Source organism: Marmota monax, unplaced genomic scaffold, assembly GCF_021218885.2.
Source record: "Marmota monax isolate L192 unplaced genomic scaffold, Marmota_monax_Labrador192_F-V1.1 WCK01_AAM20220418_F8-fsc00171, whole genome shotgun sequence".
In the NCBI taxonomy this organism is placed as follows: domain Eukaryota; kingdom Metazoa; phylum Chordata; class Mammalia; order Rodentia; family Sciuridae; genus Marmota; species Marmota monax.
The window spans coordinates 677621-696259 of NW_026694658.1; the positions used below are offsets into that span (position 1 = coordinate 677621).

The window sequence follows — 18639 nt, forward strand, 5'->3', positions numbered from 1 at the left end:
CTTCTACAGTGGCTATCGTAATTTCATTCTCCCCAGCCAGAGGCCAGGGCTCCCTTTCTCCACATCCCCACCACACTGTCACCTCTTTCTAACAGATCTACCTGGAGGAGGTGGCATCTCATGGCGGTTTTGGTTTGCACTTCCCTGATGAGTTGAGCCTTTTTCATATGACTGTTGGCCATCTGCATGTTCTTGCTTGAGAAATGCCTGCTGAGGTCTACTGCCTTCATTTTGCATGTGTGTGTTGTGGATTGAACCCAGGGCCTCAGACACGCTAAGCCCTTGCTCTACCGCAGAGCTACACACCAGCCTATTGCCCATTTTTCAATCGGATCATAATTATTGCTATTAAGTGTCTTATGTATTCTAGATATTGAGCCCTGGTGGCATGTGTTGGTTTGTTCCCCCAGTCCCAGTTACTTGGGAGGAAGGAGATCACTTGGGCCCAGGAGTTAAGACCATGGTGAAACCCCATCTCAAAACTAACCAAACCAACCCCTCCACATTGTCTCTTCACCCTGTAGTTTCCTTTGCTGTGCAGAAGCTTTTCAGTTTAATCCATTTGTCTACTTTTGCTTTTGCTTCCTTACTTTGGGGGTCTCACCACACGCTCCTGCCCCGTTCCAGCATCCTACAGGACCCCCCTGTGTCCTCCTGGGAGGGAAGCCGTTTTCCTAAACTGGGGATGACAATCTGCTAGGCCGGTGGCTACTCGCTTTCTCAGGGACCTCTATTGACACGTAGGCCTTCCAAATGATGTTCAATAATGGATCCCGGATAGTGTCCTTGACAGAAATGTCTATATACCAAATGCAAAGCACAGAACCGCCCAAAGGAACTCTTAAGTCCTCCGAGATGAGGGAAACCTGCCTGGGAATCCCTAGGACGGAGGTGTTAAAACCAGAGAATGGAAAGGCAAGCAAATTATAGGCGATCTAGCAGCCGGAAGTCTGGGGGCCGGGGGCCGGGGATGATGGTGTCACTTTCCATTTATCCACCGTCTCTCAGTGGAGCATCTCAAAGCTCAGCACAGGCAGCTCTTTAATCCTCCCACAGGAGGATGCTGACTTGAAGGGTTCCCTGGGGAGCAAGACATAAACCCTTGGATCAAAACCCAGACCTGTCTCCTCTCTGCTTCCTGACAACCTTGGTTGCGGAGCCGCCTGCCCAGGCAAATGCAGAGGAGAACCCAGATATGGGCCTTAGGAATATTGAGACTCGGGCAGGGGCTGTAGCTCTGTGGTGGAGCGCTTGCCTAGCACGTGTGGAGCACTGGGTTCGACCCCAGCACTACATGAAAATAAAGAAATAAAGATATTACGTCCATGTACAACTAAAAACATTTATTTTTATTTAAAAAAATTTTTAGTTGTAGTTGGACACAATATTTTATTTATTTTTATGTGGTGCCAAGGATCGAACCCAGGGCCCCACATTTGCTAGGAAAGCGCTCTTCTGCTGAGCTACAATCCCAGCCCACAACTAAAAATATTACAGTGCACACCTATAATCCCAGCTACTTGGGAGGTTGAGGCAAGGTATCCCAAGTTTAAGGCCAGCCTCAGCAACTTAGCAAGGTCCCATCTCAAAATAAAAAGGGCTGGAAACATAGCTCATGGTAGAGCACCCCTGGGTTCAATCCCCAGTGGTGTATGTATGTACACACCCACCAAGTTTCAAGAAATGCAATAAATAAGCTTTAATGCACAAATGTTCCCCTGTAGCATTAATGATAACAGCAAAAATCTGAAAATAATTCAAATGTTCAGCAACAGGGGGATTTGGTTAAATATTGGTGATATGTCCTCTGAATAGAATTATTAGCAATTGCAATATGGTGTCTGGACACAATGTATCTGGTATGTCTGCCTTGTGGTTTGTCTTTCACTGTGCTACTGATATTAAACCGCAGAGTGCCATGTCCATTGGCAGCACCCATGTGCCATGCGTGTGACGGGAGTGGGAGGGGCAGGCATGGCTGCAAGGGTATTTTGTTTTTATGATTTCTTAGTTTTCGCAGTGCTGGGACTGACCCCAGGGCCTTTTGCATGCTAAACACGGAGCCCCAGCCATGTGTTATTCTGTTTTTATTGTTTCTAAAAGGGTAGTTCAAATCTTTCAAATAAGCCAAAAGTGAAAACCAAATTTAGGGGCTGGGAGTTACAGTGGTGGGGGGAGTGCGTGCCAGCATGCAAGGCCCTGGGTTCAATCCCAGCCTGCAAAACCACCCATAACCATCAACGAGCCCCGCAGCCTCTACCTAACTGCTCCCCGTCTTCTCCCCATGGGACTCACCAGGACACTCTGCTCTGATCGTGCCTATACCTGGCAGAGGATGGCGAAGCACTAAAAGGAGAATAACAAGTGGTCGCTTCAGGGTGGTGGGATTATTTTTGTTTTTTTCCACCTGTCTGTGATTTTTAAGGTAAAAATAAAGTAAGACAAGAAGCCAGCCTTTCTGCGTCGTCTGTGTGCAGGGTGCATCCTCCAGCTGGGTCCCCGGCTCGGCTGAGGGTAGCTCCTATCCCTGTAGATCTCGGAGGCCTGTGGTTTGAGCAGGGTGTGTAGAGCAGTCAGCTGGGCAAAAATAAAATCAGCAAACTCCACACAAAAGAGAGGAATGCTTCAGTCAACACTGAAAAAGGGCTCAGGATTGAAACTCTTGATAACTGCTCTCAACTCATTTAAAAATCAGCATTAGCTACCAAAATGTAAAGTATTAGTTTTATTAAAATGCAAATCAATCAACTAATCTGTCTTTCTAGTAACAGTTGAATTGCAGTATCCGTGTCAATTAAAATAGTTTCCAATTTATTCTTGGCTGGAAGGAGGGTGGCCCTCTGCATTTTAAAATGCAAGCTCCCTTCAGTGAAAGCCTGTCAGTTCTTCTTTTTCATCTCTCCTGTTTTTAACTCATTTTAATTAAACTTGCTGGACTTCACATATTTTGAAGTACCTGTTAAATAGCCTTTCCCCCATCAGATGGAGAGTGACTTCTGTCTTTTGGAAATGTGGGTGAGCATCAGGCTCCCAGAAAGTTCCACGTGAAGAGTTACTTGCTGGCTGTTTTGTGTGTGTCCCAACATCCTTAGGCTAAGTGGCAGGACTGGATGTTCTGTATTTTAAAGAGGGATCGTTTTGAAAGGGGTGAATGTGGAGACTTTCCTATTTCTGTCAATTGATCTTTGGGGTAAATGGGGACAAAATGAAGATGAAGCATTTCCCTGATAGTAGAGTCCAAGAGGTGGCTGCTGAGACAGGGACAAACCACCTGCACCGTGGGCCAAAAAGAAGGCGGAGAAACTCTCCTCCCTCCAATATGCCCTAACCTGAGCTCAGCTAACAGCAACGTAGATTCCCTTCAAGATTCACTGTTTGGAGTTGTCTTTGAGCATCGAGCAGCAGTCCCTGCCCACCACGGCAATGACAGGTGGGATTCCCGTGCCCAAAAATCTGTCGCTGCATTTTGAAATTTTAAAACAATATCAAAGCCTGACTTTACACAACTACACTCCATTGCCTGACTTCAATACCTCTCTAAACCCATAGCCTTAAATGAAAAACTGGGGCAAAGGACCTGTGCAGTGAGGTGGTCAGTGCCACGTGCGGGTCCACCCAGGCGCACATTACTTACGCAAAATGATCTTCATTGCATACTGACCACAGCAGGCCAATAAATCCCCTTTATGGGGATTTAATTTCCAGCTTTTGACCTTTGGATGAAAAACAAGTGAATCATCTCCTCCTGCTAGATTTACACCACAGCTAATCTCAATAAAGTGATTTAGGAATGGGTAGAATTGGAAAGGACCCTGGAAAAAATCTTTGTAAGTGAAAAGACAAAACAAAAGAGAAGTCAGAGCAACAAATTCGCACATATCCAAGTTCCAAAGTCTCATGGGCAAAGCTTATGATTTGAGGGGGGATTCCCTGTTCTAAGAGTCCTAATAAACCAGCGAACATACACTCATGTAGCATTCTGCCCCAGAATTCTTTCTTTTGTGAAGTTCTTTAAAAATGAATATATATTTTTTCAGTTTGAGATCAAACCCCGGGCCTCATGAACACTAGGCAAGTGCTCTACCCCTGAGCCCCATTCCCATTCCAAAATTAGTCTTATTATCATTTTGCAATTCTAGTGATTAACTCGGGGCTTCATACATGCTAGTCAAGTGCTCTGCCGATGAGCTCCATCCCCAGTACTTTTTATTTTTTTGAGACAGGTTCTTGCTAAATTGCCCAGGCAGGCTGACCTCCAATTTTTGATCCTCCTGCCTCAGCCTCCCAAGTGGTTGGGATTACAGGCGCACACCACCATTACCCAGCACCAAAATTAATATTGTTCTTAACTGAAAAATCCTAATTGTATACATTGAGTAATATGTGATATTTAACGCAGGTATATAATGAGGGATGACTGAACCAAATATTTGACAAATCTACCACTTGCCTTGCTTATCATTTCTTTGTGGTGAGAAGCTTGAAATTTACTTATTTTGAAATATGGCATATGTTATTAATAACCATAGTCACTCTGCTGTGTGATAGATCTCAAAAATTATTCCGCCTGACGCTTTGTACCCTTTGACCAATAATCTCCCCAGTCTGTCCTCCAGCCCCCCCACCCCCCCAGCCTCTGGTGACCAACATTCTACTCTTTACTTCTGAGTTCATCTTTTTTAGATTCCACATGAAGTCATGTGGTATGTCTTTCTGTGCCCAGCTTATTCAGCTTGGTATAATATCCTCCAGGTTCATCTATGTTGTCACAAATGACAGAATTTCCTTCTTTTTAAAAGCTGAATAGTATTCCATTGTGTATATAGGCCCCATTGTATTTATCCAACCATCCACAGGAAATTCAAACAACTCAACAGCAAGAAGACAAATAACCCTTTTAAAAAAAATGGACAAAGGACATGAACAGAAATTCCTCAGAAGAAGATATACGAAACTCTAACAGACTCATTAAGAAATGCTCAGCGTTACTAATCCTTAGGGAAATGCAAATTAAAACCACACGTGAGAAGTAAGAACCAACCTGGCACAGTGCAATTCCAGCTGCTCCAGAAGCTGAGGCAGGAGGATCTCAAATTTGAAGCTACCCTGGGTGACTTAGTGAGGCCCTAAGTTGAGGACGTAGTTTGGTGATAGGATGCCCTGCTTCAGTCGGCAATTCAGGGGGAAGTAAAGAAAAGTGACCCAGACATGTGACATATGTTGTCATGAAACAAATGAGGCACATGGCCATCCTGGCCCTCCAGAAGTGAATAATCTGATGGGGAAAATAAGACTTCATACTGGCAGACAGACAGGAAAGACTGGGGATATTGAAAGGATAATAGGAGGCAAGTAGAAAATGCAAATAAATCAAAGAGACACAACAAGATGAAAAGTAGAGACTAAAATGATGCAGGGCTGGGGCGGGGGGGGGGGGGGGGGCGAGGAGGCACTGCCTGGTCTGCCTGAGGCCCTGGGTGCTACTCCTGAACTGGAAAAGCACAAAACCACACTGAAATATCACCCCAAACCTGTTAATTTGCTGTTATCAAGAAGATGAAAGATAACAAGTGTTGGCAAAAATGGGGAGAAAAGGGAGCCCTTCCACTCTTTTGACGGGCATGTAAATTAGCATAGCCATTATGGGGACAGAAGAGGTCTTAAGAAACTTAAATAGGGCTGGGGTACAGCTCAGTAATGGAGTGCATGCTCGGCATGTGGAGGCTCTGCATCTGAGCCCAGCACCACACATACACAAAGCCCAGGAAAAACAGACCTCCTATGACTATCGAGCCCACTTCTGGGTATAGACTCAAAAGACATTTTGAAGGGAGCCAGCTGTGATGGCGCATGCCTGTGATCCCAGCTGTTCAGGAGGCGGAGGCAGGTGGTTTGGGAGTTTAGAACAGGCCAGCAACTGTGAGGCCCTGTCTCAAAATAAAAAATGAGAACCGAGAATACAGCTCGGCGATTGCCTAGCATGCACCAAGGTCCTGGGTTCAATCCCTAGTACTGCAAAAGAAGAAAAAAAAAGTTGAAAGGACATCTGCACGTCCATGCTCACCACAGCATTACTCACAACAGCCCCAAACCAGCAACCACCTAAGGGTCCATTAGGACGAATGGGCTTATATTGTAAGAGGGGGCCGTTTAACTAGGAAAAAATAAAACCCCTCCCAACAAAGGAGTCTTCCTGCTACAGACCTAAATCACACTTACTGTGTGCTGCTTAAGAAATCACACGTGGCAGCAGCAGTGACAATAGTCTTTATTTGTGATGGTTAAAGGACACGGGGAGGTGCCCTTGCAGGCACTAGGCACACGTTCCGGGCAGAACACCTTCCCAGGGATTCCCTGGCCGCTCAGCCCCATGGAATCACAGCTGCCTCCTGGGTGAGCAGCCGGCAGGACTGGCGGGGTGCAGGGAGGCCCAGGGCAAAGGAGACAGACGACATCAATCCCCAAGGCCGGCGTCAGGAGGGTTGAGCTGGCCAAAAAGAGATCGATACAATTCTGTCCTAGAAGACAAACAAAACAAATTAGTTAACACACCAGTTAACTTCTCAAGGTTAAAAGAAACTAAGAAGCTGGGAAATACTCTCATCTGCTCCTTTCATTGAAAACAGCCATGTAATTAAAAAATGCACCTCACAGCTCTTATTCACAAATACAACGAGAGGAAGAAATCCAGACGCAGCCAATCAAATAGTAAAATATGTAAACAGTCCAGTGTGCCTGGATACCCTGTCTCTAGGGAATGAGTTTTCTCTAAGTCTGCCCTTTACAGACAGGCTCTTCAAGTAAGAAAACAAGATTGAATATTTTAATAGGATGTATGAGACGGCCACGCCATGAGGAGGATTCAATCAGACATGGGATGTAGGGGGATATAATTTAGTTTTCATACATTTTCTTGGACTTGGCAGTACTTGAAAAACAATGAAAATGACCCAGCAACAAGATTCCAATTACTATCACATGTGCAGTAGTTCAGGCGTAGACCCAAGACCTTCCCCATTCCCCCAGCAGCTTCTCTGGTCTCAATCTAATAAATAATTTGATTGGCTAATTTATTTCAAAAGTTGGGTTTTGACATTTTTAAAACTCCTAAGATGTCAGTCTTGGGTTCCTGAAAATACAGTCAATTACCACACCCAACCTCTGTCTCTGTTACTAAGTGCAACACATACACATCTGGCCAAAGCCATCTGCCAAGGACTGGAAAATCTCAAGGGTGTGTGTGGAGGGACCCTGCCCATTGCAGGATGGACGCCGCAGGGCCCTCTCCCCTGTACATACCATGCAGCTCTCCCTGCAGTCAGGAGGGGCCTCGAGGCTCCAAGCAAGTGGGACCCATGTGAGATGAGAGGGCCCCAGGGTCACAGCCGACTGAGGCAGGCACGCAGCTGACCAGGGTGAGTCAGCAGCCCCAGTAAGAGGCCATGGCAGCTCTGATATTTTCAGATCTGACTAAAAATACTGTCTGCCATCTTATCAAGAAATAGGCTTTTAAAAGTGCTGAAAGCTATCACTGGCAAACCTGACTTTACAAACAAAAACCTCCGTCGTTCAACAGCTCTTTTTCACAAGAATTCAACACAAAAATTCATTAGTCTTTTTTTAAAGTTAGCCTGTTTTTAGTGACGGAGAGGAACAGAAGCACCATAATCAGGACACGGGAGATGGGAATGGCATACCAAAGCCTTAAAAAAGTGAAAACCTTAAAGAAGAAAACAGAAATATAAACTAGCCTTTCATGTTGGGGACCCACAGGGAGGCAGGGAGCGCGTGGGTTAGGAAACAGCGGGTCCCAGTTTTACTACAGCCATTTTACAGTGAGTATTTGCTGCCACCCTTCCCCGAACTGCCAACCAGCCCCACGGCCTGCAGACAAAGAGCAGGCTCACCCTGAGCTCCAGCCTCTTTTGTTCCCTGCCACACACATCTGTCTGCCTCGCTCTCCACAGCCCAGACAGCCCCACAAAGGTGAAGAGCGGCCTCAGCCCAAATGCAAATGAGCGCAGGCAGCTCCCCTCCCGGCCGCCGGCTCCATCACAGGAGAGCAGCGAGGCCCTGCCGGCCTCACTTCATCACGCTCGGGGCCTGCCTATTTGCCAATAAAACAAGTCTCACTAGCCATTTCAACAACAAAAACATTAAACGGCATGAAGGGGAGAGTTGCCATGACAGAAAGGACAGTATGACTTTAAGAGGACGCGGGCTGATGAGAGGGAGAAGCAGAGGCGCAGTGCTATTTAGCTTTCAAGCTACCCTCTTTCCAGCCTCGCCTTGCTTGCCTGCACCAGACCCCATCATTACCCCCAGCAAATGCTTCCACTCTGCGCTGCAATAGCAGTGCAGCGCCAGGGCAGAAGGCAGCAGTTACTGTCCGCAGCGGGGTTCACGTGTCAGGAGCAGAGAGTGAAATGCTGAACCCATGTTTTGATGGAACATCATTTCACACTCAGGTGCGCAAAGCTGACAAACATATGCAGCTGCTCGTGGCAGAGCAACCTGGGAAGCTGAGTGGTCTGGGTTCTTAAAATATTTTGAGAGAGAGAGATGGAGAATACAAATAAGGGATCATTCCAATCTAAACACCCTCAAGCAATTTCAACTTGACGTCTTCCTCGCCCACTACCCACCAGCCAGCGGCCACGTGCACCTGCAAAGCACCCAAGCCCTGCTGCCCTCCAGGCCCCCACTATTTCAGATCACGCCATCCCTCACCAAGAGCAATGCGATGGCCTCCTGCTGCCTCTGGTGCTTCTGGTCTAGAGGAAGACCAAGCAAGCCCTCCTTGGGGACCAGGAGCAGCTCCAGATAAGGACCTGCCTAGACTCCAGCTGCTGATTCAGCCCAGCCCTTCTCGGTCACATCCAAGGTTCGAGACTTTGCATTCCTAGGTGGTCATGCACAGCTGGGAGGACAGAGCCAAGAGTCCGAAAACAATTTTTACAAAATTTCTCACCCCTCACACATTCTAAGTTGCTATATAAAATTTTTCACAGCAAATTTACATAGTCACAAAGGATATAATTATGAGAAAGCTGTAATTATTAACTTTTAAAAGTCATGACCCTTTTGTAATGCTCCCAATGGAACCTCTATGCCACAGTGACTGGATATCCATTATCATTTATTTAAATAACACATAATCAAATCCTCTAATTTAGAAACTTTACAGCATCTTTTTTTTTCAAAAACAGGTTGACATTTCCACTTGACTTTTCCCTATAGATTTTTGTTGTAATATAATTGTTCTTTCATTGATTACCCTATTATAGTTTTTGGCCACAAAAATAAGTAAATGGAAAACATCTAAAATTTTCAAAATTTAAAATATAAAAATGAAAATATTTTGATTTCTTGAGACAAGTCTTCAAGTAATTGAAAATTCTGTTCTGGATTGGTTTATCCTTACAATTATTATCAGGATACAATCTATATATATCAACAATATAACAGTGTATTATAATTTTAGTGAAAATTTAATATAAATGTATAAAGTGTTACTGGAATCACATCTCTTAATGGATATGAACGAAGCTTTCCCTGTTGAGTGTTCATGGATCTATGGGTGAATATCATCTATCATTAGAATGAAAAAGGGCTTAGCATCAACTGTAGTCTTATTTTTTGTAGATGTATGTCCTGAGAAATCCTGTCATATGAACAAGCAGAAAAGAATGGGATTTTTTTTTCTTTTTAATTTTTAATGTACTGAGGATTGAACCCAGGAGTACTCTACCACTGAGTTATATCCCCGGCCCTGCCCTTTTTATATTATTTTGAGACAGGGTCTCACTAAGTTGCCCAGGTCAGCCTTGAACTTGGGCTCCTCCTGCCTTAGTCTCCATGTAGTTGGGATTACAGGCATGCCACTGTGCCCAGACAGGAATGGGAGTTTTGTCACCAAAATGTCCCTTGATTCTTCTCATCTCATTCTTTCTGAATTATATGGGGGAAAAATAATCACATAGTGACCCATCACTAAAAAGTACGTTTTGTGTTTGTGTGTGTGTGTGTGGTGCTGGGATTGAGCCTAAGTCCTTATGCATGCTGGGCAAGCACTCTACCACTGTGCCACATCCCCAGTTCCAAAAATTACCTTTAACAATCTATCAACTGACAACTCAACTCACATTCTTCTATAGTTTGGTTGAAAATAAAGACCTGGAAGCCATCTGACCCACACAGTATTTTTAGTCCAGTCCTTGGGCTTTCTCAATTCCTGGACCATATGTCCAAATGGGCCTGTGCCTGAGGCCCTGGAACTTTCCTAGTCCAGGGCAAGGACCAGGGCACTCTAGAGATGGGCTCACAGCAAGCTTTGCACTAGCTGAAGGGCAACTGTGGAAGGCTGAGCAGAGGGAGGCCTGTACCTCCGGCACAGGCGTGTTCTACTTTGGAAACTGACTCCATCGAAGTCTGTACTGATCTTCAATTTGGAAAGTCTTCTCACACCAAGTAAGGCTGAGGTGTAGAGAGCCCAGGAGCTCCCCCAAACCCAGACAGGTGCTAGGTCTAGCGTCAGTGCAGAGGGAAAGATCAAAACATCTGAAAAGAAAGAAAGCACATCCAAATCCCTCACACCTTCCCAAGGAAAACAAAACTAGAAACCAGGCGAGCAAAAGCTGGAGATGAGGAGGCAGATGGCTTCTACTGCAGCACTTCTTCCCTAACCAGGATTTGGCTGTGCAGAGGACCAGACTATCAATCCTTCAGGTTAACCTTGTCTTCCTCTGATTCTCCAGGGTAAGTGTCGAGTTTAATACTTGAGGTTCCCTTAAGGCTATGCATAATGAACTTGGTTTTCTTTAAAAAATAATTCCTGCTCCTCATCACATTAAGAATCAAGATCTGAATCACTGATCTGAAGTACCTTTCCTGATTTGTCTCCCCTCCCCCCTCCACACTGTGGGTCTCAATGGCCAGTGGGAATGTCCACTGTAGAAAATGTATTAATGTTAGTATCATGTAGGAGAATAAGCGACAGAGTAATTAACAGGACTTGGACCTAAGGTAGAAGGTCGACAGCCGGGGCTCTTCCTTGAATTAAAATTTAACTTACCCTTTATTGCAACCTACAAAAGCAAGTAATGAGCACTAACATTTTTATTTCTTTTAAACTGTCATTTAGGCTGTAGAGGGGATAATTACCTATCTCTAGTGTAGTAAGGTTTTATAACCCTTAGTGAGGCATTTTCTAATTTAATATTTTTACTATATTATCATAAAACCTGTTTCTGGAAAAAAAATGATCATGGATTAGCAGCCATTTTCCATAAAGACGGAATGTGTGTGTGTGTGTGTGCACTGGAATCCAGCTTTTTATCGTATGAGTCTTCCAAGGAGACTGACATAGGCAACGACTTGCAAGCTGTGAACTGCTGTCATTCAAGGGGTGGGTGGGGCTTTAAGTGAAATGGGGGTGCACATGTATAACAATGCAGCCCCCAGACAGATGTGAGGACCCATGTGTGCTCTCAGTTCCCCACGTATGCTTTTCTCAGGACTGCAACGCAGAGCGTGGTCTTTCACGATGGCATTTGGGCAAACAGTACAAAGGAGAGTACTAAACCTGAAAATGGTCTGTGCGGGGCATTCAGTTTGCTAGGTCGGTAGCTTGCAGCACGGGCACTCTGTAGGCATCTGCTATCTACTCTCAGAAAGACCTTGCTCCTCCTCCTGCCGACAAGCCTCCAACCAAGCCATCTCCAAGTCGCCACACCCCACTCCTGAGGCAGACGGACAGTGCAAAGAAAATGGCTATTCCACTACTCCCCGGGGGTGGCCCATAGAGCGCCCCCCACAGTATATCAGTCTCCCAGTAAGTATTTCATGCCAATCCTCCAAACATACCAGTGAAGACAGTGATGCTGCTTTCCTGATTTAAATTATATACATAATTTGCCCTTGCTTAATTCAAAATTGTTAATTTGTTGCTTCATAAGAAAAGGCGTAGTCCTTAATATATGCATTATTATACACGTGCACCCCCATTTCACTTAAAGCCCCACTCACCACTAGAATGACAGCAGTCCACAGCTCGCAAGATGGTGCCTACCTCAGTCACCCAGCGCACCTGGCCCTTCTTCCCTTCTCATAGTCTCCTCTCCTGCACACCGCAGGGCCTTGCCCTGAAGTGGCGCAGCATTTGTTTTCCATTTAACTCAATCCCTGCACAGATACCTCAAGGAATCAAGGAAAATGACAAAGCACACGGAGGGAAAGCAGACTAATTCTGACTTTCTACCAGAGCTCCCTGCCAATTCCACCTGGGCTCACGTCAAACCCAAATTTCATGAGAAGGGTCAGCATGGACAAGCCTGGTGCAGAGATTCCCACGTGTGCGCCTCCGCACTGACAGAGAAGCATGGCCATTGACGACAGATGTGTGCTTTCAAAAATTACTGGTGATGATACTGATGTCACCCTTTTTCAAATGTTTGTGTTTTGAAAACGACTGACTTAGTGCTGCGGAAGTTCATAAACATGTACTAGAAACATACTAGATGTTTATGATCCCTGGCCTCAAAATACAACACACAGGTGTGATAAATTAATAAAAAATATTTGAATGTCTACTTGAACTTTGTTAGCTGCTGTGCAGGATTACAAAGAACAAAAGATCAGCAGAAGCTGGGTTGGGAAGGTGACCATCTGCAGTAAATTGTCTGGGATACCCAGTTCTACCAGGAGAGATATACTGGACCCAACTCCGCTATTCTGTGACTTGTCCCATGGCCGTATCCCCTGGAACCAGGAGGGGAGCAAGGCTGACTGCTATGCGCTGTGGCAGCTCCTCAGCTAGCCGGTGTCTTCCTCTATCTAAATCTGTCCTTTCTTGGCTCACCAGCCGCATTTCCCTCCATCGCTCTCGTGTAGTCTTCCCACCAGCCTGACCAAGTCCTGCAGCTTGCTGAAGCCCCACAGAAAGGTCCGGGAACCTCCGAGCCAGTCCTCACACTGACAGCACAGTCTAGACAGTGCAGTGGGTAGAGAGGACCCCACCTCCTCCACATTGGCATTTTCAGTTTTTGCAGGATGGGGCAGTACTAGGGATCCAAGCCAGGACCTTGTGTGGGGCAGGCCAGAACTTTCCTAGCACCTCCAGCTCAGCCCTTCTTCCTGTATTCTAAACAAACCCTTCTCTCTGCTTCACAGATCTCTAGTCCCTTCTGTTCTGTCTACCAATATGCCCAGGCATTCCACATGCCTACAGAAAAAGGTGTCCCTCCAATTATTACTTGGCATATGTTAATGGCATCAAACAAAGGGATCCTCTTCCAGTTAAACACGTGCCTCCATTCTAATTGTCAGAAACCAAAGTGGGCCAGAGGGCAAAGGCTATCCACTGTTCCATTTTCCTCTTAGAGATGCCTAAAAGCCCTGGGACAATAGCTTTCTTTTGTTATATACTCAATCAAATGGGAAAAGCAAGTTTAGAAACAATCACCTAAAACAAAGCAAATCACTTTTATGTGGCACACCGCCCGGCATGCGGCATATACCAAATGTGCAGGGGCTGCAATCTGGAGCCAGAGTGGTTCTGATTCTGGCTCAGGTCCTTACCACACCCATGAGCTGAGGTGAATTACTCAGCCCCCTGAAACTTAGCTTCCTCTTCAGTAAGATGGTGACATACCCTCCTTAAAGATACTGTTTTCAGAGTACTAAGCAAAGTCCCTGTTACATAAATTGCACCATCATTTGATGATGAAAAATGGAACAAGGCACAGCAGCCCCGAGGTGCTGCAGAGGGCCATCTGAAGGCCTGTGGCCAGCTTCCCAACAACACAAGAGCCTGAAACAGCACCTTCCTCTATCTTTCATTCCTTCTGCTTCTCTGATCCAAATTCTACTGAGTATCAGTGGCTCTAAGTGAGAGAAAGGTAAGTGAGAATGTCTCTATTGGCTCACGAGGGGAACATATCAATCCAAATGGCACGCAGGTGCCATGTGCACATCCCAGGAATGGGACCAGGGGCAGGTGATGCATCAGAACTCAGTTCTCAAGACTGGGTATTGTAGGGAAGGCAGTCCAAGTGCAGACCCTGACACAGCTCTTATAAAGAGCATCACCTGCCCAGAATGCCACACAGGACATGAGAGCAGAAAAGCCTAGGAACCGAATGCAGCCAAAGAAAGGTCAGAACCTTACCCTCCTTCCATGTTCCCCAACAAGAAAACACAGGCTTATTGTTGTTGTTATTTGTACTGGGGATTGAATCCAGAGCCTCACACATGCTAGGTAAATGCTCTGCCATAGAGCTCCACCCCCATCCCAGTCCTTTAAAAATTTTTATTTACTTATTTTGTATTTTATTTTTGGTACTAGGGATTGCACCCAGGAGCACTTTGCCATGGACCTACATCCCCAGTCCTTTTTATTTTGAGACAGGGTGTCGCTAAGTTGCAGAGGCTGGCCTCAAACTTATGATCTCCTGCCTCAGCGTCCCAAGCAGCTGGGGTTACATGCATGTGCCACCACGTGTGACCGGATCTCAGGTTTCTTTCCTAAACTCTCACATATCCCAGATCAAAACAAACCAAATCCAAACAAAACAAAAACACCCCATACCCCCAAAATGCACAGAACAAGAAAGTAAAAGAAAGCCATCTTCTCTCACCTGAGACCTATTTCTTAACATGATCAAGTTATCAAAGCAACAGTAGTGACTCAAGAGAATCCCCTTCTGTATCACTACCTACCTAAATCTGGATACAAGGCAGATCATCTTGGATCAGACACCAGCTGAACACCAGATTGGACGGTCCAAGACAGTCAGACTGCAGCTGCCAGAATCTGCCACAAGGTGGCAGTACATGACTCATTTCTAAGGGGACCAGGTGCTGAGAAGACTGGGAGCAAACGGAGCCCATAAATTACTCGGTGTGTCTGCTCTCATCACCATCCTCCCAGGGCTTGAAGGAGACTCGAGAAGGTCTGTTCCAATGTGCTCTTTTGGTCAGGTCAGAACTGGGTCCTTCAAACCTCTGCAAATGCTTTTAGCCCTGCAGCTTTAAATTACACACGGTGACGTGCGGCCTCTGGCCTGTCTCCTAAAGATCAGACAGATTCAAGATTTATAAGTGTTCAAAGAAGCAGGTTCAGGCCCCAAACAAAGGAACCAAAAGGATGGAGAAGGAAGGAGAGAGAACAGGAACAGGGATGGGCAAGGAACTGGGATTAAATTTATAAAGGTTTTCTCCTCATTCATCAGTTAGAAATTCACTCCACTTTAACAAAGGAAAAAAAAAAAATACTTGAAACTTCCACCATTCCAATACCACTAGCTTCAAGTCTTTCATATTCGTTTAAAGAAAAATAATTTACCTCGGTGGCTTACAAAAGGGGGGGCAGGAGCCACTCTTCAGACAAAAGGGACGCTGCTCCTCTCCTGTGCATTAATATTCCATATTCCTGGGATGATTTCCACTTTCACAGTTTGACTGTTTTATAACAGATTTGATGCGAGAGAAGACAAATGGCCTCACAAAGGAAAGACGACAAACCACCTCACTGTTTTTAGCAGGGTTTTCTCTCTATTTTTATTTATTTTTATTCTGGAGCCAGGCTACAGAGCTCTCTGCCTTGCTGGAGATGTTTAATATTAACGTCAAGCCACCGCGATCCTGGCAATAGAGTTGGCCGGTGTTGTGTTTACGGTTTTGTGACTGCTGGCTTCAGGAAGATGAAGCTCCTTGTTCAGACAGCAGCCCCTCTCACAGCTCCTGTTAGAAGCCAGGGGATGCTTCACTGCTTAGACGTGAATCACTTCCCCCAACCACGGGGAAGGGGAGACTGACACCCAGTTATATTTGTATCCATCTCAGGACTGCTGCCTGGGATCCAGGGCCAGTAGGGGCCGCACAGGATGTATCTCTCGGCTCCAGTTTAACCTTAACTTCCAGGGGATCAAAACACGGAGAAATTAGAGAGTTCTGGCAGACACACTGCTATTACTTCTGACACCAAGTCGGAGAGCTCATTTGCTTAGAAACCCAGTGCCAGCCCAAATGTGAAAGCAGCAATGGGCAAACCAACCCAAGGCGGCAGCAGCAGCAACTCACAACGCTCAGAGGACACAGAGCTGAGCTGCTGGCCCCAGGAGCAGCCAGGAGCAGCGCAGCTACCTGTGCCAGAGCTCCACCCTGGGCTCTGCTGGCCAGTTCAGCCAGTTCAGGGCAGGCTCTCCTCTGCTCTGTCCTTTCATCTCCCTCCTCCTACATTTGACTGTTGGGTCTCCTCTTTTTTCTTTCGCCACATGCTGCCCCATGACCTCCTGCCTGCTCTCAGCTCTGACCATCTACCTCCTCTGGGCCAAGCCAGAGCATAGGCTCCAAACCCTCTCAGGCCACCCCAATCTGCTCAGAATAAAACTGAGCTCACTCTGTACTGTGAGGTTATTACGGATTCTGTTAAAAATTACTCATGGGCCACACCTAACTTTTAGCCACTACTACAACACAAACTTACAGATATCCATACTGTATTTTCTAATTAAAAAGTAAAGTCCATCCTGGGATAGGGCTCTTCTTTGGACAGTTTATTTTTTTAAAAAATGTCTTTATTTTACTTATTTATTTTATGTGGTGCTGAGGATCGAACCCAGATCCTCGCATGTGCTAGGCGAGCGCTCTACCGCTGAGCCACAACCCCAGCCCTGGACAGTTTACTCTTACATTAACTGAAAAAAATGTAAATTGCCACCTCCATCTTTTTTGGTTCCTAATAGCATACTTCAAAGAACTTTCTCCCTTCCTTTGTCCACAGAGAAATTTATAAAAGGAAGGTCTCTGCTGAACCTGCCAGTAAACGTTCCCCAGGGGAGTAGCCCAGGACCCTCGGCTCCTGGACATCCATAACAGCACCACGTTCACTGTCCTAGCTCTGCCAACCAGTCCCTGCACTCAGCAGTCTGCTGGCCTTAGCCAGTTACATAGCTGCCTTTAAAAACCTTGATTGCTAAGTGTAAAATAAGTAGTCTGCATTTATTCCCCTGGAAGTCGGTGAGTCTGTTTCGGGGCATGGCTGCGCCTTCCACTGCAGGATCCAGCTGTGGAGGAGGCGGAGTGCTGCCAAGTGTGTGTATGAGAAAATGTGTATTGATTTCTTCTTTCTTATAAAGGAGCACAAAGCACTGAAGAACAACTGCTCCTCTTTCAGCATTTCACATTCCACTCAAGAGACAAAAAGCCCAACCCCCACCATCCTCTGAGAAGCAGAAAGGAGAACCACACAGGACCTGTCTCAGTCTCCAGTGTCGGCAGCCGCCCCCACTGGGCAGTCCCACTTAGGGACTTCAGACCCAGGGACTTCAGTGCCTCACCTGGCTCTGCACCAAGCAAGAGATTCCCTTTTCACTGATGCTTCCAGATCTTGAAGAAGAAGAAGGAGCTTTCAGTCTTTCTTGCCTTTAACGTTGAGGTACCCGGAGGGTAAACGAGCTAAGTTTATCAAGTGTTCTGCTCCCCAGAGGAGACACTGGATTCAACACAGGTGTGGCTGTGGCTCACTGCAGACCTCATTCCCCAGAATAGTTGGGAGTAGCTTCCCATTACTAGGTGCCTCCCTGCAACTGGAACTCAAAGCAGTGAGGTGATGCCCTTGACACAGGTCCTTTTATGGTCTGACACTTACTACCAACACCAAAAACAACAAAAGGTAACTATGCTTGTTAACATACACAGAATCCCTTCTAGGACTGTTTTTTCTTTTTTTTTTTAAGAATTTCTTTCTTCGTTGTAGGTAAACACAATACCTTTGTTTATTTATTTATTTATTTTTTAAATGCAGTGCTGAGAATCGAACCCAGAGCCCCACGCATGCTAGGCAAGCTATCTACCACTGAGCCACAACCCCAGCACCCCCAGAGCTGTTTCCTTCTCAAACAAAACAAATTCTGAAAGCAGTCCAAAAAACTGACCTAAGCTGTCACTGGTCTATCATAGAGCCCTGTGGGTACACCTCTATTTGTAGAAGGGTCACCAGAAACCAAACCTGGCAGAGGTGGCCAGGAGCAAGCCTATGGTAGAATTCAAAGTGTACAGTATACACTCTTGGAAATGATGGGAAAATAAGAGTCTTCTTGGAAGATCTTTTCCCGGGTCCATCCTAAGTAAAAACGACCTCAAAAAGCCTTTAAGCAAAGGGCAGGGAACGACAAGTCCCAAAGTTTGACCCTTCATTTCTGGGATTTTTCCAATGCTGACCATGAGCTGTGAACAAAACAGGGAGCTGGCCCTCCAGCAGTGCAATGTTGCTCCACAGAGACACACACCACAACAGTCAGGAAGCAACCTCCACTGAAGGCCATATAAAACACAGACTTGTACAAAGTGCCAAGGGCAGTATGTTAGAGGAGTTAGATGATTCGAAGAGATTTCAATAAAAGAGGCAAGAAACTCTTCTTCATCCATCTTTTATACTGTTTAAAAAAAAAAAAAAGTCTTACCAGCAAATTGTACCTAGACTTATAGGCTGAAAGTCTTCAAAGGCATTTCAGACAGGAAGTCTATAATCAACTGTTTGGGGGTTTGCAAGAAATGGGCAAATCTGTGTAACAGATTTACAGCCATGTGAAAACACTAATTTCATTTAAATAATTATCTGTGAAAATTATATTTAAA

At 45.6% G+C, this 18639-nt stretch overlaps 1 protein-coding gene across 1 annotated transcript in view; it reads right to left on the reverse strand.

The window, feature by feature from the left end:
• Positions 1–6251: 6251 nt before the first annotated feature.
• Positions 6252–18639, reverse strand: part of Aatf (apoptosis antagonizing transcription factor) — a 108798-nt gene continuing 96410 nt past the window's right edge. Inside the window, exon 12 of the mRNA XM_046423231.2 lies at positions 6252–6518. Coding sequence (XP_046279187.1) covers positions 6455–6518 — 64 coding nt within the window. The 3' untranslated portion in view covers positions 6252–6454. The remainder of the gene's footprint in view (positions 6519–18639) is intronic.